Consider the following 21,271-nt stretch of genomic DNA (forward strand, 5'->3'; position numbering starts at 1 on the left):
CAAAGTGCTGCACTGGTGCACATATTAGGAACACTTCAAGATTTGATTAAATATGAATGTAGGGACTGGCGTTGTATTAATTGCCAGATGAGAGTATAGCTTGATATATGAAATTAAAGGAATCAATTAAACCAGATTGTAATGATATCATGACATGAAGAGTCTTAATTGCATTTCTTTTTAGCTTACTTATTTTATTAAATGTGGATACCGCACTATTAAGTCGTTCCATACTAATGCACTGCTTAAGGGCTTATTTTTTTAACAGATGCACTTCAAATGTAGGAAAGCAAAAATCATTGAAAACCTTCCATTTTTCATCCAAATCGGACTGAATTAGTCAGGGGAGGCAGCACTTGTGCCGTAGCCTCCACGAGAGCCGAGGTGGGCTAGTTATTGCCGATCACAGGCTGATACTCCAAAAGCAAGCTGCTTCAGAAGAGTGATTCATCATATCAGACAGACGCACTCAAATAAAGCCTGGGAGAATCACCAGTAAAAGTCCCGGTGTCCCTCCGCCTCTGTCTGCTCCTAACACACACAGTACAGAGTCATCATTACTCGCAGGAGGTGTCATGTCTGATCACTGTCTTACATGTCAGTGAAGATGCTTGCACACCTCTATTACCCTGTCAAAACTCAATCAGGGTGTGTGTGTGTGTGTAGAATCTTGCAAATGTGATAGAAGGGAAAAGGATTTAAAAACTAAAAAACGTGAGAGCCAATTTAATGTCTTCCTTAATTTCCCCTCCACTCTCTCATCCTCGTGTCATCGCAGCGAGGATAAAAAATGACAGAAGTGTTAATCTCAACTTTGCCATGCTCGCCTCTTTTCATTTCCAGAGCTCTATTATCAGGAGGAAAGATAGACTCCCCGGTATTATGGTTTCCATAAAGCCCTCCTATCGAGAGGGCACGGGGACAAACCGGGCCGGTTTCAAGCTGAGATATTGGATCCATATTTCACACAAAGTGTCTTTTCCGTAACAGCGCACACCATTCACTCTAATAATACAATATGCAACTTGGTTGCCGTTTGACATATTGCTGATGGACAATTTTGTGTGAATCACCTGCTCGTTTATGTGAGCCATTTGCACTTCATCCCGTCTGTTAGTCGGTGCAGGTGGAAGCATCGGTCATCCTGCACAGCATGCTGATTTGGAGAGCTGTCAGAACTAATATCCTATCATGAGCATATGAGGACACCTGCTGGATATTTGGTGCCATTGTTTGCAGTTCTCACGAGCCTCATGGGAATACACGGAATCGATTAAAGCGGCTTGATCAGGTTTAGGATTCGGTCACATCTGGATGTGAGAGTCTGCTGAAGCCGGTGGGATTTTAAACAAACACACACACAAGACAAATTCAGTATGCTGCGTCTTTTTTATTCACACGTCTTTAGTTGTTCATCATAACCTGGAAACATGAATAATCAGCCGTTAGCAGAGAATCACAAGGAAACAGGAGGAGGTGCTTCTTGTACAACAGTACTCAAATGTGTGTGTGTGTGTGTGTGTGTGTGTGTGTGTGTGTGTGTGTGTGTGTTACCTGGTCGATCCAGTCGTTGAAAGCGGAGACTCTGGTGAAGACGGTGGGTTTCTTCTCATAGTTGCAGCCGAGGCCGGAGACGAAGCTGGCGATGCCATGGACTTCCCAGGATCCCTCAGTGTTCTTACAGTTCAGAGGGCCACCGGAGTCGCCCTGAGAGAGAGAGACAGAGAGACAGAGAGAGAGAGAGAGAGAGAGAGAGAGAGAGAGAGAGAGAGAGAGAGAGAGAGAGAGAGAGAGAGGAGGGCTTATGTTTTATTCAGGAGACTGGCAAGGCACAACTGTGAGAATCACAATCAGAATCATTTGCTCCGCCAAGTACAATGTGGACACAAGACATATTTGTCACGTTCCTTGACAGCTTGACAACACACGGATGTAAAGCTTCCCCTCTGGTTCCTTTGGACATTTTTTTTTCTTCTATTTGAACACACTCTGCATTCAAATCTGTCTCCACTGACATCATTAAATACCGCATGTTCATTAAGCTCGGGGTGAAACCACATATTATACACAACAAAATATTTACATTATTATCACACAAACTTACATTGCATCCAGCCACGATTCCATCACCACCGGCACACACCATGGTGGTCCTGAGAGCGATACCCCACCAGTCGGGCTGGGAGCAGGTGGCGTGGTCCGCCACAGGCATCAAAGCCTGCTGCAGCTTATCAGCTATGGGGCCTCCGGCTAAAACACACAGGCGGATTCTATTACTGTACCACCATCCACACACACCGGCCGTCTTCCCAATCTGCTTTACGGCGTTTCTTTTTCCCCCACCAAACAGCCCCCATTTTTCAATTTAGGAGTAATCCTCGCCCCGGACAAAAGTTTCAGCTAAAAAAAATCTCATGAATGTGATTTTCAGCCCAACTTTCTGAGGTTTTCCACGGGCGACAAGGATCACGCTCGCTAAACAAAAAGCCAGCCGTCCACAAACAGAGACTCACTGGACATCCGGCCCCATCCGGTGATGTAGCAGGGGTAGAGGTTGGGCAGCACGGTGCCGGCGGCGGGGATGCAACCCAGCTGCACCTGGTCGCTCAGAGTCACGGGCTCCGACAGCTTGATCAGGGCGATATCATTTCTGCAGGATAGAAAAGAAGAAAAGAAGGAGAGAGCATTCATGTGTGTGCTGTAGATACAAAGAAATCAGCACAATGGCTCGAATGTTCTTATACATGTTGTTTTACACTTTGGAACATGGAATTCATGGCGACGGAGGACGTGTGTCTGGAACGGAATAAATGGAATTTAAAGCCTCAGCCCATTTTGTCACCTTGACACAGAATAGATGAGATTATGATGTGGCTCGTCTTACCCGAAGGCCACGAAGATCTGGTTCCATTTCTCATGCACAATAATCTTCTCGGGCAGGATGGCCTTGGCGCCCGCCTCTTCCTCCACCAGGTTGTATTTGCCCACGAACACCCTGTAGGAGAGCCTCTTGCTGGGAGGGGGAGATGACAGAGAGAGAACACGCTGTTCAGGCTCATGCTAACCCAGACAGAAGATTTAGTCCACAGTTGATGAATAGCTGTGACGGCAAGATCATGAAGAGGATTTGAAGTGGGCAGTCGTCCACATGACCTTGAATGTACTTGAATGACGTTTGAGATCAGAACCTTATGACTCGTCTGATCCTCGTTTCTATTAGGGTTAAGTCGGGTTTTGGGTGCAGAATTAAGCAAGCAGTGTGGTGCCGAATAAGTCCGGTGCATTTAACAGAAGATCTGGTTGTGTTTTTTTGTGTTTTTGTGTGCTCCTCTGCTGCTCGTACTTGATGCAGTGAGCAGCAGTCATGACCCAGTTGGCAGCAATCAGAGATCCCCCACAAGTGTGCCTCCACACACCATCCCTCTCATACTGCAGAGAGATCTGGAGACGGGAAAAAAGGGACATAACATAAAGGAGATGGCGAGAGGCAGGTTGCCAGTGTGTAGTTGGGTGGCATAGTTAAGCCGACTTAATTGAGAAGCAACATTTAATTACAGAACTTCCTGGGTCTGGATTCTAATAAGCCAGATGTCAGACCCATAAGGTTTGAATATATACATATATATATGCAGATGTGTACATATTAGCATACCTGCCAGGGCCAGCTGTGGGGCTTGGAGTCTACTCCGTTGACCACACGGGAGGTCAGGGGTTCGATGGGTGGGGTGCCGCACCCGAGGGCTGGTCGTGACGTAGAAGAATGGAATTAATCTTACACCAGGAACCAAATATATAATTTTTCTTTGCAATACTTTTTGTAACACACTCGCACGCCCGCTCACTTACACAAACCTGCAACCAGAAACAATTACACACAGAACCAGAGGATGCCAGATGTTCTTACCGCCAGCAATGAGCACCGAGGCCAGCACAATGGGGATCATGTTGATTGATGCTTCTGCAGAGCCGCAGCAGGACGCACGCTCTCTTTTAAACTTTTCCACCACGGGCAGCACCTGCGCCGAATGGGGCAACAAACGCTCCTATTGGTGTGTGGCGTCCCCCCGGGGACGAGGATGGACCAATGGCAGCGAGGGTCAGTGTGTCTGGGAGGCTGATGAAACTAACAGGTGTGTTTTCTGGAATATTTCACATGACCTTCATGTAGAGCTCTTACTCTCCATAGGATATGTGTATTCACGAGGGTTCGCATACATACATGCATATGCACAGGCTGAGGACACAAACCACACAACCTTCAGATCATATTCTGCTTTTGAACTCATCTTTACTCCCTTTTCTATCACAAAAGGCTCTTCCCAGAAAACTGGAATTAAAAACGCTTGCATAACAGCATGGGAAGCCAACATCTGGTTCACTGGTATCGGCCTGTTTTCTCCGAACGTGTAAAACTAAAATCAAACTAAGAGGCATTGCTGTGATGAATAACCAGGACAATGTGGAGCAGATGGCGTCACTGGTGCGGAAAACAATCGACGGCGACGCCACAAAACTTTTTTGACATCTTACAACACGGTTGTGCAGGTGAATTCTGCAGGTGGCAGGGAGGTGAGGCACGTATGACTCAACATATTCCAACAGGTTACAGCACTTTTCCATGCGGTTAAATGTTGTTGTTGCAAAGTCAAATTTTGAAGCGAAAGCCTGACCCGGTGTATCCCGAGGTTGTTACGGTGACTTGAATAAGTTATGAGACTTGGAGGACACAGACACAGTTCCTGAGGCATGAAAGTGTCAAGACTGTGCAGGCCTGAAGTGACTCAGCATGCAGACATTGTAAATCTGTCATGGGCCGCTCGGGTGATATGACATGGCACAACAAAGGTTAGGTGTTATGGTGCAGTAAAAAAAAATAAAGGAGTGGAGAACGTGGAGAGGAAGAGTCGGCGTTTGAACAACAAAGTGATCGTCTGTAACGATCTTCAAGGTGTTTTCTGATGAGAGAACCTGGAATCAGCTTTGACAGAATCAGGCCGTTTGTCCAAACACTGTTTAGGCAGTTACAGGAGCTCCATCTCCGGTCTGTGACCCCTTTAAGAAACCACCATCGTGCTGCAGTACAGAGCATTTCAGAACTCACACACCTTTTATTTTTTCCATCAGACTAAACTTCAGACGGCAGGATGACTGGACGCTTTGCCGCGTGAATGATTGACTTTCACAGTTCACCACTAGATGGGACAATTTATCTGTTTAGACAGTTGGATTCTTTTTTACCAAGAGAGAAAAATGAAGTGCTACGTTCTGTGTAAGAAACAACATCTGAGCGTCGTGAACTGAGTCATTTAGAAAATAGAACACCTTCCAGCCTGACAGCTGAATCTACAAAACAACAGGGCTGCTCTGAAAGTTCCCTCCCAAAGTTTGAGCTCGTTTGCAGGCTAGAAGGAAACACTTGATAGCAGAGGAAAAACACTTGAAAGTCAAGCTTTAGATAATACTCGGCTTGTTTGTGCGTGCGTGGCGTTATTTGTTTTAATGTTATTGCATGTGTGTGTGTGTGGAAGCCTCCTAGTGCGTGTGTGAGCTACAATATGAAATTAATTGCAAGCTAATTAAAATTACTCTTCAAATCTATATAACGACGTATTACATGCCAGTGTCCAGAGGAGATGCCTTCCTTCCCTATTTTCCCATTTAAACTGCTTGTATTCATTAATTTGTTCGTGGCCAGATGAGTGAAGATAATGAACTGTGGTGCGTGCAGTATTGAGCAGAATGAAGATACCACCGGATTAGGGTAAATGCTCTCATTTAACGCTAAGCAAAACACATCAACCATGACCTGAAATACCACCGACCCCCCCCTTCGGAGTGAGTTCAAAAACCTCTGATCTCCCCCGCCAAAAAAAAACGCCTCCTTACAACTGAACTATGTTTATATGCAGTCAGATGTAGCCTGTCATGTTCTGAGATGAGGTTTTACTAGTTTCATGGCTGAGCAAAGCAGAACACCTCATCAACTGGAAGCCCCCCCGGGGGGGTTTGGGGAAAAAGGTGCACTTCAGCTTGTTTTCCCTATCAGAACAACAGCTGAACTCTGAATGACACCCGGGGTTTATGGGTGCTTTATATCACTTTGGGGCAGTAAACACAGCGCTCGGCCATTGCCATTCCTCACATGGATCAAAGGGAGAGAGATTCGGCAATAATCTATAAATATTATCGTGGCAGGTTGTTGCTATTGGCTTCAATCATTGGTGTGTTTTTTTAAACTAATTTCCCCCTTGCATACCACTCTGTATCCAATAATAGCACCGCTGGTATGTAGCATGCCTATGCACAGCGTGCAGCATATTTTGATTTGTGGTAATAGTCTAATAGTTTAGCTCATTCTCAGCCCAGTTACGTCAATATTGTTAAGCTTTCTTTCCTTTAAAAAAACCCCCACAGCTGTATTTCTTTTCCAGCAGCCGTCTTATTTGCCACAGGCATGTGTTTTGAGCCGCCGGGCTGAAAGTAAATCCAAACATCGGCTGTCTGCTGCTGATTCGCTTTTATCATTATCCGTCCTACTGATGTTAACAGACAGCCATCCCTGCCTTCAAATTTGCATTGTCGGCGCGTTTGTTTATTCCATTTGGATGCATTTGTTTACCGTGGTTTTTAATTCAGTGCTTTCCCAACGTTTTTTTTTGGCTCATCACCTCGGGAAGAACTCGCACATCGGGAACTCCTGATTTGATTCAATCTAATAAGCTCATCATGACCCAACTGGTCGTCCTACAGGTCTTGTACGTACTTGCCAGGTTTCCACGTCTGCTTGTGTTGAGTGGGAGAGAGGAGCAGGGGGAGCTGGGGGGCTGGGTGCAGCCCGTCACATACCTGCCTATATGATAAGAAGCCAATTAATTATATATTTGACTTTTATGTCACTTGACATGGCATTCACGCTCTTGATGTTCGCCAAGAGTTTAATATCTAAACATTATGAACTATTTCTTAAATCAGCTCACATTTATACAATATGTCATAGAAATCAGGGAGCTACATTCAGTTTTCATAATTCTATGACTCTCTTTGTCAGACGGGGTATTGCTCTTCTTCATTAACACTTGTCTTACACTTAAACACACAAGTTTGACGAGTTTTTCACAGCAACGTGGTTTTGGACGTGAGAGGGGTTCGGGGGTGTTGGGTAGCATGCAAACGTCACGCAGCAACTTGAAAACAGTGCTTATCAGTATTGGACACGCCGACGGAATACTGCTCGTCCAATTAAAACAGGGGGAGAAGAAAATCCTCATTACCTTGTTTACGTGTAGTCTTTTGAAAAGTGTCTTTTGATCACTCCACCTGAAAGAATGCATTCAGAGCTGCCGTCTCTCGCTCACAGACATCGCAACAGGTTCGGCATGGATATTCTGCAGTGTTGTAATGTTTACTTTAACTGTTTTACATTTGATGGCATATGACTCAGCAGAAATGCATTAGGTAGCATGATGGCAGTGACATACATGCAAGCTGAAGCCTAATGTATGGTGAGATTAGATAAAAGCTGCAATCGTGCACATGTGGACTAAGTGCTGTGTATAATCTAAAGGTCATTTTTACATCATTGGCATCATTGTTTACACTATGCATCGCCATTACTATTTTATTTGTATTAATAAAATGTAATTATTATATATTAACAATAATAACAATAACACAACGGACATTTATGTATGGCTTAATGCTTCAATCAATACATTAAAAATTAAAAAATAGGAAAATATAAGAATTTAATGTATTATGTCTCGTTAGCAATCTCTGACCTGCAGCATAAAGCAACAGACAACGCCGTTCATTACACTTTTATGACTGGTTTAATGGCAGTCAACACGGTACCACCTTAACTTGGCAGGGAACCAAAGGTTCAAAGGTGTTCCTCCTGGCTGGTATAAAGTCTCCGTGTTGTTCTGATCAGATGTGCAGAACGAGCAGCCATGTCCAAGACCACAGAGAGCAGTGAGTAGACATTCACTACTGAAGCAACAGTAAAGATGTGTGCTTTGTTGTATTTTGGGAGATATTACGTAAATAACGACACAAATACTGGTCGTACTGCTATAAATCCTTATCCTATTTTATTGTTATATGATTACAAAAACACCGTTTGTGTGGTTGTCTTCACAACACTTCACTTATAGCTAGAAAACCATAGCAACCCTGTATTATGCTGTGTTTAAAAGGAACGATAACAGCAGCATCTCATGTACAACTCCTTAGGAACACGCATGCACGCGAAGATAATGTGTAATGTGATTTAGTTGTGATGGCATTTTTCTTGCGTTTTGAAAAATCAGAGCTGCAGTTTCGCAGTACAAAAGGACACGTTGGCATTTTCTATTGTTCCCGCTCCAAGGTGTCCTGTTGAATCAGAGCTGCCGAACCAATGTGCACAATGTCTAATTAATAGCTTTTAGTCATTCTCAGCTGTTAACTAAAAGAAGAAAACTGGCTGACACTTCCCTGAACGGTAACAATGAAAAGAACAAAAAAATCATAATACAAAAAGAAGATCTGCATCAAGGTAATTTACTACGCTGACATACTGTTGGTTGCTGCGAGGGAAAGTATTTGTTAAAGAAAAAAAAAATTGCTGTTAGAAATAAACTCCTGTAGCAATTGGGATGATCCAACAATGAGAGATGAAAAAAAGCTCAATCAAACGACAGTTCTGGGCTCGTCAATGGCGCCTTTTTTTGGCTTTCAAGAGGCTCGATTTTGAATGCAGAAAACGGGGAAGTAACATGAAAAACACCCCTAAAATATATTATATATATATATTTTATATATATATGAAAGCACACATTCAGGCATCATTTGCAGTCCTGCAGTAATCACAATCAAAACGCACAAAGTCTACAACGTGAGAGATTGTAAAAGCCTACAGTTGTTATCTCCATATTGCACACTTGGTTTTTTTATTTTTTTTATTGTCTGCTGCGATAGAGTCATGGCAATGAAAGGAAATTCTGGTTCTATTGGTCGCAATAACAATTTGGACGTCGTCAAAAAACTGGAATATTGTAACCCGAGCTCAGCATGGGGCCCCGTATTGAACCGCCATGATTTGCTTTTGCTAATCACGTAACTCTCATATATATTTTACAATCTCCATTATGCGAGGAGATACGGGGCGGGAACGGGAATTGGTTATTGGATAACAGATAAGACAGTAGTGCAGGTGTCATTCACAGTGCATGACCCCAGAGAGCCATGAGAAACCTTCACAGCACGCGTCTCCTACCACCAGAGATAATGTTTTTCCTCACTAAATCATTTTTAATCATTTGTTGAATTATTTAAATTTGTCGACGGTTAACAGAGGTGTGAAAGTATGTTGTTTTATAACACAATTAGATGAAATTGCATCATCAAGATAAACATAAAGACCCTCCTTGTGTTAGCCACGCTAACTACGCCAGAGATGAAAAGCAGATTTCTGTTTTCTGCAGGATGCACACTGACATCACTTCCTCCTACACTTCTAAGTCCAAACAAATAAATGGTGACGCACCTGTGTTTTCTCTCCTGTCCCGTCCTCAGTGTCCAGCAGGCAGCGATGTCCTCAGGTCACGGGGCTGGAGAACATAGCGCCTCTGGTTCGTACTGCGGAGGAGACCCCCGACCCCATCCCCACCACCATCACGGGGAGCGTTCCAACATGGATCAATGGCAGCTTCCTGAGGAACGGTCCTGGGAAGTTTGAATTTGGAGAAGACAGGTATTTGATATGCAAAAGAAATAATTCATAAAGAAAAGAGCTTTAGCTTGGCCAGCATGGACGTTTACCAAAAAAGGCAACACAAAATAGATACATTTATATTCCAAGAATAGGATTTAAAACTACTACTCCCAACTTGAGTGACAGTTGTTTTTTTTTAAATACAACAACTACAACAGTCAGACACATAATAACGACAATATGTGGTCAAATAATACAGTTTGGGCTTTTAAATGACAACAATAATTCACTATTTGCAGAACATTAAAGCTATGATCTACGATTTGGAATAAAAGAATATCCATTCAGTCTATCAGTCGTAGGCCTGCATAGAAATTGACCAATGGGAGCCATTGCTCCGGAAGGCTCCCATTGGCTCGTACCCTCCATCCAATCCCCTCGTCTCCCCTGCTCCTTGTCGTCCCGCCTCGTCCAATCGTGGAACACTGAGGGGAGTCTGTCTCAGGAAACAATACGAGTCATCAGATTAATTATTAGATTATTGACGGCCCATGATCAGTGACATGGATACACTATAATATCTCCAAATGTTGGAGATATTCAGTGAAGAAGCAGCAGAGATATTAAAACCACGCTGTCACACACTGAGCTTCTCTCTGTTGATTTACCAAAGAATGCAGGAAGTAGTATTTCTCACTGTATCCCCTGTTGCACAGAGCTCACATCACTCTCTCTAACTCTGTTGTACACAAACACCCCGGTGACAAATGGCTGGCGTTTCTCCTTCTCTCCCAGCTACACTCACTGGTTCGACGGCATGGCCATGATGCACCGCTTCCACATCCGCGAGGGCAACGTCACCTACAGCAGCCGCTTCCTGCGCAGCGACTCATATGTCAGCAACTCGGAGAAGAACCGCATCGTGGTGTCAGAGTTCGGCACGTTAGCCATGCCCGACCCCTGCAAGAACATCTTCGCTCGCTTCTTTTCACGCTTTCAGATTCCTAGTATGTGTCTTCTTTACATATTGCATATTCCCACGTGTTAGCCGCTTCAGTGCACAGTAATGTAGCACGAGCGGTCGCCGAATGCATTATTAAACTGCTCAATCCATCTTTGCATGAAGGTAAAAAAAAAAAAAAAAATGCTGGATTACTACAGGCAGAGTCAAACAAATGGATGAAAACTTTTCAGTTTTACTTTATGTGCTGTGCAACCTAATGAAGGCCAGGTGTTTTCATTGAGGTAAAGGGTAGAGACAGAAGTGTTGTGTTGTCTGGGATGGAAGGATCAATCTGATGGAGGGAGGGAGAAATTGATGGATGTTTTTTTTTTTGCTTCCAAATGCTTAAATGTGCAACTGTATGTGTGAACAGAGGCCACAGATAACGCCAGTGTGAACTTTGTCAAATACAAGGGAGACTATTATGTCAGCACAGAAACCAATTACATGAGACGAGTAGATCCGCAGAGCCTGGAGACGAAGGAGAAGGTGAGTCAGTGAAACAAATTTAAATGTCTCTTTTTGAATGCTGATGCTCGAGTGAGGAAGACGGGGCGTCTGTTGGTAATGATGATGAGGAATGCTGTCATTTAAAAAAATAAATAAAGGTGGATTGGAGTCAATACATTGCCGTCAACTCGGCTACGGCTCACCCACATTATGACCGCGATGGAGCCACCTACAACATGGGCAACTCCTATGGAAAAAGCGGTAAAAAACCTTCACTTCACTCCCCACCTGTCTCCCAAACCATATATATATGTATTTATGCAAATAGAACTGTACATTTCTTGTGGGGGGCCTCCTCAGGTTTCTTCTACAACATCATTCGTGTGCCTCCTCCTGGGGAGAACGCAGCGGCGGAGGACTCTGCAGACCTGAATGGAGCCAAAGTAATCTGCTCCATCCGTGCGGCTGAACCCAGGAAACCTTCCTATTATCACAGCTTTGGTGAGACGCACGCCACAGTGTGTGACAAATACCTTCACACAGTTGTCTGCATGCCGGATGTACACTGAATTAATGAGTTTCTATGAGAGGATTCGTTTCTCGCCCGGTGCTGACAGGGTGAGACTACATCCCTGAAAGAGAGCGTCACAGTATATTTTTTTTTGTCACGCTCTTATTAATTACTCATTTGAATTCTAGTCTCGCCCTGCTTCTTTTTGACAATCACAGCTCCTTTTGTCTTTCTGTTCAGCTTTTCACTATCTCTCTCCGTCTATAAGTCTGCCTTTGACTCACACACTTTCTCTTACACTCCGTCTCTCATGAAAAATATCAACTTCCTATTGTAGTTGCTTTTCCCGGGGCTTAACTCTGAGAACACAGCTACCAACACGCACATATGCGTTTGCTGTAAATCAGCTTTCTACTCTCATGGCTCTGTATTTCAGTCAGAGACACGTGGAGAGCTGATCATTCCTAGCAGTGGGTTCTTGGTGGAATCGGTTCTGCTCTTAAAAGAACGCAGCAGGAACTCGGCTTCTGCTGGGAGGACTAGTTATTTATTAACTACGTTTTTATTAGAAGGAATAAAGACAGCATTCAGGTTGTAAGGGCCACACACTGTGGTACACCTGTATGAATGTGATTGGATGTTCCCGGTCAGCTGACGAAACCACCGATAATGAAGCATTAAAGCTACGGTCTACATGAAAGAATTAAAAATTCTCCAAATGTTCGATTCAAAGAGGCGGGATGACGAGGAGCAGGGGAGACGAGGGGATTGGATGGAGGGTACGAGCCAATGGGAGCCACCGGAGCAATGGCTCCCATTGGTTAATTTCTATGCAGGCCTACGGCTGATAAACTGAATGGATTTTTTTTTATTTTCCAAATCATAGACCATAGCTTTAAGCTATCAAAAGCACAACTTTGTTGGCATGGCTCGGTCTTCCACCATGTTGCTCCGTTTCATTGTTTTACCGCGCCGGCTACCAGATAATATCTCAGCCCTGTTTCCGGCAGACCACCCTCGCTCTGCCAGACTGTCTGGCACCAAGAAATCTCACATGTGGTGGAACATGGTGCAGCGAAACGAGGCACCACGTAATTACTTCTGTGGAGTTACAGTAGGTGATGGGGGGAGTTATGTTTAGCCCCCCATGTCAAGTGTTTATCCGCAAGCACAATCGTTTTGTCTCAATGATAGTTGCTGAGGCAGGAAAAGTTTTACCTTCCACACTGACGGAGCAGCTGGGGCCTCCTGTAAAAAACAAAAAAAATTAAGATTCACAAGTCCCGTGGCATCGTTTTTGCAAACCCTCCATCATCGGTCCAAATAAAGAACACTTGGAAACTCATTTTCAGTTTACATACAGTTTAATGTTTCCCCCCCGAGTCCCTGCTAGAATTACGCCTGTCAAAGGGCCTTGCATGACCTATTTTATGAAGGGATTAAAATAAATATTTCTTATTCATCAGTGAGAATAAATAGAAAAAGGGTGAAATCTGTCATGCAACTAGTCTAGAGAATCAGCATGTCACTGATGAGTTACACTGTCATACCGGCATGACTCAGCAGGTCTTATATGATGGAAATATGATGAATAACCAACTGTGTGTTTTTCCTTCAGTCATGTCGGAGAACTACTTCGTGTTCGTCGAGCAGCCCATCAAGCTGGACTTGCTGAAGTTCATGCTGTACAGAATCCAGGGGAAGAGCTTCCACAAGGTCATGACCTGGGATCCTCGGTACGAAACCGTCTTCCACTTGGTCAACAGGCACACCGGCAAGGTGGGTTAGTCGGCTTCACGGCAGCAGACACACACACACTAACAACAACAACAACAACAACAACAACAGAAAGAGCCAGGAAAGCAAACGCACCCGTCTGCTGAATCGTCAGAACAAAAGAGGAAAAGCTGGGAGCTAATCTCTTCACGCATGGCGGAGCTTTTCCCTTATTTATTTTGATGAAGTCACACTCCGATGGTATAGCCTTTTCTCCCACATTGTTACTCTCAATTTCCTCATCTCATTACACAGCATACCCATTAAGCATACAATAACAAACTGTCATAACGTGAAGGTATAACACAATAACAGCAGTGGAAGGCGGGGAAGGCACACGTCCTCAAATGCTAAAAAAGCAACACAGAAGCTCCTTCTTGTTTGTATAAAAGCCGTTCCAGCCCTAATAATCGTGGCGTCCTGATGTCTCGCTGGACCAATAGGAGAGCGAGGTGAAGTACCGAGCGGCGGCGATGTTCACGCTGCATCAGATCAACGCCTTCGAAGACAACGGCTTCCTGGTCATGGACATGTGCTGCGGGGACGACGGCGAGGTCATCGGCGACTTCACGCTGGAGAACCTCCGCCGAGGCGCCGGAGAGGAAATGGACAAGGTCAATGCACGCAGCACATGCAGCCCACACACATATAATCCAACTGTTGAGCAGATCAGATTCAGGATCTGGCTGTTTTTCACAAAAATGATGTCCATAAAGTTGGAATATGTTGTTTTCAGACATGATAGAGCGGCGAGGTCCCGCCTTTCTATTTCCTGTACATGAGACCTCAATATGAATTTCTGATGCATGTATTCCTGTGGCGAGATCGAAATTATTTTCTGGTCCCTTTTGAATTATGCCATGAATTTCATATACGTTGTTTGTGGTTTTTAAAGATAATCTTTGACGTGACGTCACATACACGACGTGTAGTCTTTCTCATTGTGTTTTCTCTACAGCTTTAAACTGAACAATAGAATAAAACGTCAAACTCTTGACGTGAGAAATTATCATTCAAACCCACAAACAACATATTTCTAATTCGGGACATATAACGACTGGGACCAGAAAATAATTATATTATGTGCATTGAGACCCCATTTTTTACGATCTCAGGGGACTCATGGGAGTCTAGTGGAAGGGGCGGGACTTCGCCAATCTAACCTCCTGTTTATTCCTATTAAAAACTCATCAGTCATCACTTTTTTAACCAGATGCAATGATTACATCATGTGTCCCAATTACTCAGGTGAAATTAATTTGTTTGGTGCTATAAATTATTCCAATTGTATGGGTGACCCTGAATATTAGCTAGAAAAATAAATAGAGTAATTTTCTATGTGTAGGTCGTATTTAACCAAAGTCTTTCTGTCCCTCTCTTGTTTACAGTAGTAAATTGTATTAGATGTGATCCTATTTTACTTTTACGAGACTCGAGTCGGGGTTCTGATGAAATAAACGTCTGCAATTTCAACAATGGAACTGCCATAAAAAACACAATTTGATGTCATTCTTTTGTATCCGTTTGGATCCGATTATCCCCGAGTTTATTTTCAGTCAACGGAGCCGTGACTCACGATGTTTCATGTCCGTCTGATTCTCCTTTGGCAGTTTTACAACTCGTTGTGCAGAAACCTCCCAAGGAGGTACGTCCTCCCGCTGACCGTGGACGAGCAAACTCCTCTGGACCAGAACCTCGTCACTCTGCACGGCTACAAGGCCACGGCGAAGAGGACCAAACCCAGAGAGGTATGATTAAACTCCAGAGGAGTGCGGTCATTGTGTATACAAAGTAATATGTTTGACTCTACATTAGAATCAATTTGCTTTTTCCTGGAATCAACTAAAAATCAAGGCCTATAATCAAGGAGAAAAAAACAGCCAATTCACTCCCACACACTCTGTGTAATTATTGGGCATGATGAGACGCTAAATGCACTTCATGCAAGATAGTAATTTCATGACTTACATCAGATAAAAGTGAGAGTCCATCATGTGGCTGAACAATTGGCATTTAAGAGCCCCCCACCCCTCCCTCCTCCCTGCAACAATTTCCGACGGCAGACAGAAGCTGAAACGTTGAAAGAAAATGTGATGTTTTAGTTGTCATGACTACCTGAGTGACACTGTCCTCCGTTCTCAGTGAGAGTGGTGTTATGTACCAACAGTTGAAAAAAAACAGCTTTCAAAAGGGCTGCTGGCCACCATCTGCCACTGAAGACAAAACAGGGTTTGCAATCACAATTACATTCCACATTATAATGAAAGGAAATAGATTTATTCTTAACCTCGACTTTGAAGTGAATGCCCAGGATCTGGTTCGGCTTTCCATTTTCGGTGCAGGGCTTTTGAGAATAATGCAGTATTGATTCGAGCACTAAATCAAGTCTGTTGGTGTGTATTAACCCGGTGTGTTTTTGTTTTTTGGGGGGGGACTAAAATGGAAGAGTTGCAAAGTGAAATCCTCACTCTCCTCCAGGTTTACATGACCCACGAGGATCTCCACGACGACGAGCTGCTGCAGTACGGCGGCCTGGAGTTCCCTCAGATCAACTACGATGAGTACAACGGCAGACCCTACCGCTACTTCTACTCCTGCGGCTTCGGACACGTCTTCGGCGACTCCCTGCTCAAAATGGACGTCCACACCAAGGAGCTCAAGGTGGCTTAATCAATCGCAGACTCACATCCCGGTTATTCCTACGGTCCGCCCCTGTACCACCGAGGGCAGGAGGGTGAGAGTCAGGGATGTTTACGTGATCTTCCGTGTGTAGGTGTGGCGTCACCCCGGCCTGTACCCGTCTGAGCCTGTCTTCGTGGCGGCGCCCGGAGCCACCGAGGAAGACGATGGAGTGGTGTTGTCAGTCATTATCACACCCAGAGAAGTGAGTTAACAACAAGAAGACAACACAAACAATCAAGAGCAGCAGCAGACATTAACGGCTTTAACTCATCAACTTAGATTGTTACAGTGACGCAGCAGGGTGTGAAATACAAAGAAAGGATGCATAATAACAGCTTCTATATGTTCTTTGGAGAGGACACTTTGACTGTCATAACATATTTAATCTCGTTTGCAGGAGAAAAGCACTTTCCTCCTCGTTCTGGATGCCAAGACCTTCAGGGAGCTGGGAAGAGCCGAGGTCCCCGTCAACATCCCGTACGGGACTCACGGCGTGTATAACAAGATGGGCTAGACGCGGCTTTATCCACAGAATAAAAAACATCTCTGTCCATGTCGTTGCGTGTACAATTCCTGAACTGTGAAAGAAGAAATGAGAGCTCGGAGGGAAAAGAAAGTGCAGACTCATGCTATTTGCTTGGACCTCCTTCACAGGAGAAGGTGCAACGTCGTCGCTGTGTGCCGCCGTTACAGGCAGATTGACGGCAATCCTTTTGGAGACTAACGAGACAGGAACACGGAGAACGTTCTAAGTGTTCTCATGTGCTCTTATGAGATTTTGAAACAGCATTTAGACAATCGACAGTTGCAGAACTAATACAAACATTGAAATAAAATCCGTCCCTCCCCCCTGTTTTTTTCGTGTTTAAACCCAAAGTGTTTAACTGGAAACGCTATCCTCCCAGTGAGAACGCAACAGCACTTAGGGTACATAAAAATGCATCAGAGGAAATTCAATTTCTGTCAAAGTAATGTGATAGAAATGGACAACGTCTGAAATGCCTGGAAAACAAATGCATCTAACTGGTCGATAGCCTCCAGAGAGTCTAGCAGAGGTCACATCAGAAACGCCGTGATGTTTAGATGCTCAAAACAAACCCCAAACAAAGTTGACACGCACATAAATATTGACACGTAAGGGATCTAGTGAGCGAAACGGAAGAACTCTGTTGCTTCGTTGTGTTGAAACTGGGAGCTGAAGGAAACAGCAGAATGAAACGCGCAGAGCTGCAGAATGTGAAGAACGGCTGCACCTGTCACTCCATCGCCGCTGATGCTTATTTCATCGGCTATTTTCCCCTCGTATTGATCCGAACGGATTGATTTGAAGTGACTTCGGGCTGTTAAACCTGATACAGGCACTAATGGCTGTGAGGAAACCTGAGATATATATTCTCAGACCCATAAATATATATTTTTTTTTTTAGCTTTTCTTCATATTTCAGAGTACAATTTCAGTCCAGAGTTGCAGCGGGGAAGTTTTAAAGATATTTATAAATCACACATGCAGAGGTTTCATCTTCTCTTATACGCCAAAGTCAAACGAGGAGGGAATAGATCTTTAGTTTTCTGTTTGTAATTTCATTTCATGTAATGAATTTAATGCTGGGAATTAACACCACTTATGTTTTTGTCATGTTTCCGCTGCTGCGTCTCCTATTAAGCATGCTGTACAGGTCTCCCAAGATACACATTAATTAGCCCATAATTCCTAATCTAATCAGTCATGCATAACCTCTGTGTGTGTGTGTGTGTGTGTGTGTGTGTGTGTGTGTGTGTGTGTGTGTGTGTGTATGCATACTGTATGCTCAGGTTCATTAGTACGCTGCCAAGAGCAAGACCAGCAGAGAGAGAGAGAGAGAGAGAGAGATACAGCGACCTTTGACCTCAGATAAATCTCAAGCTAAATTTTTGTTTGCGCAAATCTGTGCGGCGAAGCAAACCCTCATCAATGTTGCCCAACAGCCTTTTAATTTAAAGTAGTATTGGCTGAGACATTAAGCACGGGATCGATGGTTCATGTGTTTGTCTCGCTGGTTAACACTCTGAAATGTGTCGGATTTACCACACACACACACACACACACACACACACACACACACACACACACACACACACACACACACACACACACACACACACACACACACACACACACACACACACACACACACACACACACACACACTTTGTCCAAGCTGCTTTCAAGGTGACAGTTTCAGACTGTCTAAGCTCTTATTTGACCCATTAGAGGATGCGTGAGGCCCACTCCCTCCCTCCTCCTCCCCCTCCGATGTCACAAGTTATTGCACGGAGTCTTAACTTTGACTGCTATCCGTATCATTATTTCGTATCCCATGAATTCATAATGGTATCATCTATATTCACCATATTAGACACACCTCTCAGAGGCAGGCGCTGATTTCCCTCAATAGCAGCAACAGCGTCTTCTATATCCAGATTTGTCACTCGCTATCTTTCTGCGGTCTTGAGCCGTCACGTGGGAGCGCACTTATCTGACGTACAGATTATGTGCATCTGTTTGTGTGTGTCTGCAAGCGCACATAAGTGTATGGTTATTTATGAAAGCCTCTGCATGTGTGTGTGTGTGTGTGTGTGTGTGTGTGTGTGTGTTTCTCTGTGGACTTTCTCTAATTATACACAGCAAAAGGGAAAACTGCAGATGCCTTATAAAGTCAGAGTGGAGCAATTAAATGCACACAGAGGGGAGTGAATGGTGCGATGTCATCTAGAATAATGTCCCACTATGGACCTGACAGCCTGGCTCAAGAAAAAAAAAAAAAAAAAAACACAGAATCATCATTACACAATCATAGATGGGAAATAATGTGATGCCACCATGCAAATGCATCTGTTTTATTCACCGTTTGCGGCTAATGTTGCCTTTCGTCTCTTAATTTCTTGCCTTTTTCGTGTTATTAAAAATGCATTCTTCCTCCTGAGCCCACTGCTCAGGCAACTGTAAACTTTGTACAGTTTATGCAACGGGGCTCTTCAGTGAGAAGTTACTTGAACGACTAAATGGCTTCTTTGCTAAAAGAGGAAAGGAGGAAAAACAGTCTGGTTTTGGACGTAGTTGCTGGAAAAAGCCACACACGTTTGCTCCCAGTGTGTTGGAATATGCCGCATCGGTCACTGCAGCACAAAACGCAGGACGGATGCGGGATGCATTCATGCTGGAGGAGGATGCTTTTCAGTGATGACAGAGTCCACACAATCTGTGGGGAGAGGAGAATAAGCCCAGGCCAATATAGGCAGAATGAGGCTGATTCTGCCATTATAGCGAGCGAGCTCCTCTCCCTCTTGGATGGAAGCCTGGGCTGACAGTCAAACGTCATTATGAGCCAGTGGCCTTGCAGTTTGTCACTGTCAGAGCCTCTAAATAGAGACTTTGTTTTCAAGATTTGTAAAGATTTATGACATTCCGGGCACTATTTAAGCGACGATGCACAACAAAGTCATTTTGTTTAATGCGAAGCCACTTTGAAAAATGGCAGATTCAGTCGGGGGGCGGGGGGGGTCGTGGCTTTATTTCCTCTGAGCGCGAAAATATAATGCGAGGCATTGTGCCCGTTGTTTTTTAATCTCTCTTTCAATCAGAGGAAACACAGATGTCACGAGAAGTGTCGGGGGTATCGCCGCAATGAACGATGACATTTTCATCAACAATGTTGGGCCCAGTGGTTGAACCCATGTCCTTAAACATCGCTGCAGACCGTCTATGACTTGCTTGTATGAAGCTCTGATGTCAGCCAAAGAGGAAGTGCGCTGGCTTTGCTAAATACTTGAATAATAGCATCACTATGTGTCAGAAGTCCAGATTGCCATGAGTGAATGTAGCCAACACACTTATTATTGCTTCCTTAATATGTTGCAGCTGCGGTCTCGACTCTTTTTTGGAATACTGGGAAGAGGAGCTCATGTTTTTACTCCTGTAAGACGGATATTACACAATAATTGCAGAAATGATTTTGCTAAATGTATATTATTTCATAGAATGTCCAGTGGAGATGAGGAATCTGTCAGCCAGAGCAAATCATTATGATTTCCCTGGCGAGTATAGGTCAGGTGCCTCCTCCCTCCAGGAAAGAACAGTCACGTCGTGGTGATGTGGTTTTTTTTTTTTTTCCCTGTCGGAGGTTAACATTTATTATTGGGCCTCTGTGTGACCGAGTCCCACGTTTTCCAATGAGAGCGCGCCCCCGCGGCAGCGCCCTCTGCCGGCCGCCCCCCAGAAACGCCTCCTTATAAAGTGCCGCGATGCCTCGACACACACATGCAGTCGGTGCAAAAGGAGCGTTCACTCCCTCTCCAGAGGAGCGCGCAGCTTTTTTCTTTCTCCTCCTTCCTTCCAAAGGGAGCCAGTGGTGGGAAGAAAACAATCCAGTCAGCGTTTTGTAGCACTCTCTGATGAGTTCCTCCACCTCGTTAGAGGTATTGGCATAGCTGACAGATCATTTTACGACAGTTTAAGGAATGTTTTAGGGACAAAACAGTCTCCAAGGGGCAATTGGAGCGCGCAGTCTGAGCCTCTAGAATGCGGAGAGATCAAATCTTAGTAGTTTGTCGGTATGAACGCTGCGCAGACGGACCCTGAGAAACTGCTTTCATGGATTGACTGATTGATTGATTGATTGGCATTTGATTTTTTTGATTTTTTTTCTTCCAATATCAGAGGATTTTCCAGTGTCGTGGTTAGTCTCTTATTTGAAAAAAAAATCCCCCAAACAAAATCGTGGATTATTATTGGGAGTCGAGGATTAATTTTCACCCCGGAGGTCTTGAATGAGGATATTGATTTTTTTTTTTTGTTACAGTTAGCCTTTTACGCCTGGGTCAAGGATCCGAAAAGGGGGGAATTAAACCTCTCGCAAGGTGGGAATATTAGTCGTTTTTTTCTGGAGCTGAACTCGCCTCTCGGTTCCCGCGGAGTCCAACATGAAGTCTGTGACTGCGTGGATGTGCGTCTACGTCTCTCTGCTGCTCTTAGGTGAGAAGTGAAATGTGGGAATAACATGTCTGTGTGTAAATATGAATTATGTTGGTCATAGAGATGTATTATGACATCAGTAATTACTGCTAAGCAACGTCTGCTGGTGTGTGTCCACTTTTCCGATGCAGGAGTTGTCCGAGG

General features: G+C 44.2%; 3 protein-coding genes across 4 annotated transcripts in view; 2 read left to right on the forward strand and 1 right to left on the reverse strand.

Moving 5' to 3' along the window:
• Positions 1 to 1,377: 1,377 nt before the first annotated feature.
• Positions 1,378 to 7,815, reverse strand: ela3l (elastase 3 like). Its single transcript, XM_084025652.1, has 10 exons — positions 7,779 to 7,815; positions 7,272 to 7,317; positions 3,905 to 4,016; positions 3,653 to 3,741; positions 3,344 to 3,441; positions 2,885 to 3,013; positions 2,514 to 2,650; positions 2,105 to 2,250; positions 1,555 to 1,707; positions 1,378 to 1,422 (listed from the first exon to the last, which is right to left on the reverse strand). The coding sequence occupies exons 3-10, from the start codon at positions 3,942 to 3,944 to the stop codon at positions 1,405 to 1,407; spliced, it is 810 nt and encodes a 269-aa protein (XP_083881778.1). The 5' UTR covers positions 3,945 to 4,016; positions 7,272 to 7,317; positions 7,779 to 7,815; the 3' UTR covers positions 1,378 to 1,404.
• bco2l (beta-carotene 15, 15-dioxygenase 2, like) lies at positions 6,612 to 16,943 on the forward strand. 2 transcript variants are annotated; one of them, XM_084025648.1, is made up of 12 exons: positions 6,612 to 6,755; positions 9,556 to 9,733; positions 10,490 to 10,701; positions 11,071 to 11,186; positions 11,306 to 11,408; positions 11,508 to 11,648; positions 13,277 to 13,437; positions 13,878 to 14,048; positions 15,045 to 15,182; positions 15,913 to 16,095; positions 16,208 to 16,318; positions 16,514 to 16,942. In XM_084025648.1, exons 3-12 carry the CDS (start codon positions 10,512 to 10,514, stop codon positions 16,628 to 16,630), a joined length of 1,431 nt encoding a protein of 476 aa, XP_083881774.1. In that variant the 5' UTR covers positions 6,612 to 6,755; positions 9,556 to 9,733; positions 10,490 to 10,511; the 3' UTR covers positions 16,631 to 16,942. The 2 variants fall into 2 exon arrangements, with proteins under 2 accessions (XP_083881774.1, XP_083881773.1); XM_084025647.1 differs by lacking the exon at positions 6,612 to 6,755 and adding an exon at positions 7,934 to 7,971 and having other exon boundaries at positions 16,514 to 16,943.
• Positions 16,944 to 20,449: 3,506 nt separating this feature from the next.
• The window catches only part of LOC311023030 (GDNF family receptor alpha-2-like), a 46,191-nt gene continuing 45,369 nt past the window's right edge, over positions 20,450 to 21,271 (forward strand). The window contains exon 1 of the mRNA XM_084024678.1: positions 20,450 to 21,127. Within this exon, the coding sequence (XP_083880804.1) occupies positions 21,076 to 21,127 (52 nt within the window). The 5' untranslated portion in view covers positions 20,450 to 21,075. The remainder of the gene's footprint in view (positions 21,128 to 21,271) is intronic.

Source organism: Eutrigla gurnardus (assembly GCF_963514095.1).
Source record: "Eutrigla gurnardus genome assembly, chromosome: 13".
Taxonomy (NCBI): domain Eukaryota; kingdom Metazoa; phylum Chordata; class Actinopteri; order Perciformes; family Triglidae; genus Eutrigla; species Eutrigla gurnardus.

Bases quoted from the DNA above. Each gene is read 5' to 3' on its own strand.
- ela3l (XM_084025652.1), bottom strand. From the start codon at position 3,944: ATGATCCCCATTGTGCTGGCCTCGGTGCTCATTGCTGGCG. The intron at 3,442-3,652 runs GTATGCTAATAT...TCCCGTCTCCAG, and splicing joins CCCACAGCTGGCCCTGGCAG to ATCTCTCTGCAGTATGAGAG. The intron at 2,651-2,884 runs GTAAGACGAGCC...TCTATCCTGCAG, and splicing joins CAGATCTTCGTGGCCTTCGG to AAATGATATCGCCCTGATCA.
- bco2l (XM_084025647.1), top strand. From the start codon at position 7,950: ATGTCCAAGACCACAGAGAGCA. The intron at 9,734-10,489 runs GTATTTGATATG...CTTCTCTCCCAG, and splicing joins TTTGAATTTGGAGAAGACAG to CTACACTCACTGGTTCGACG. The intron at 10,702-11,070 runs GTATGTGTCTTC...ATGTGTGAACAG, and splicing joins TTCACGCTTTCAGATTCCTA to AGGCCACAGATAACGCCAGT.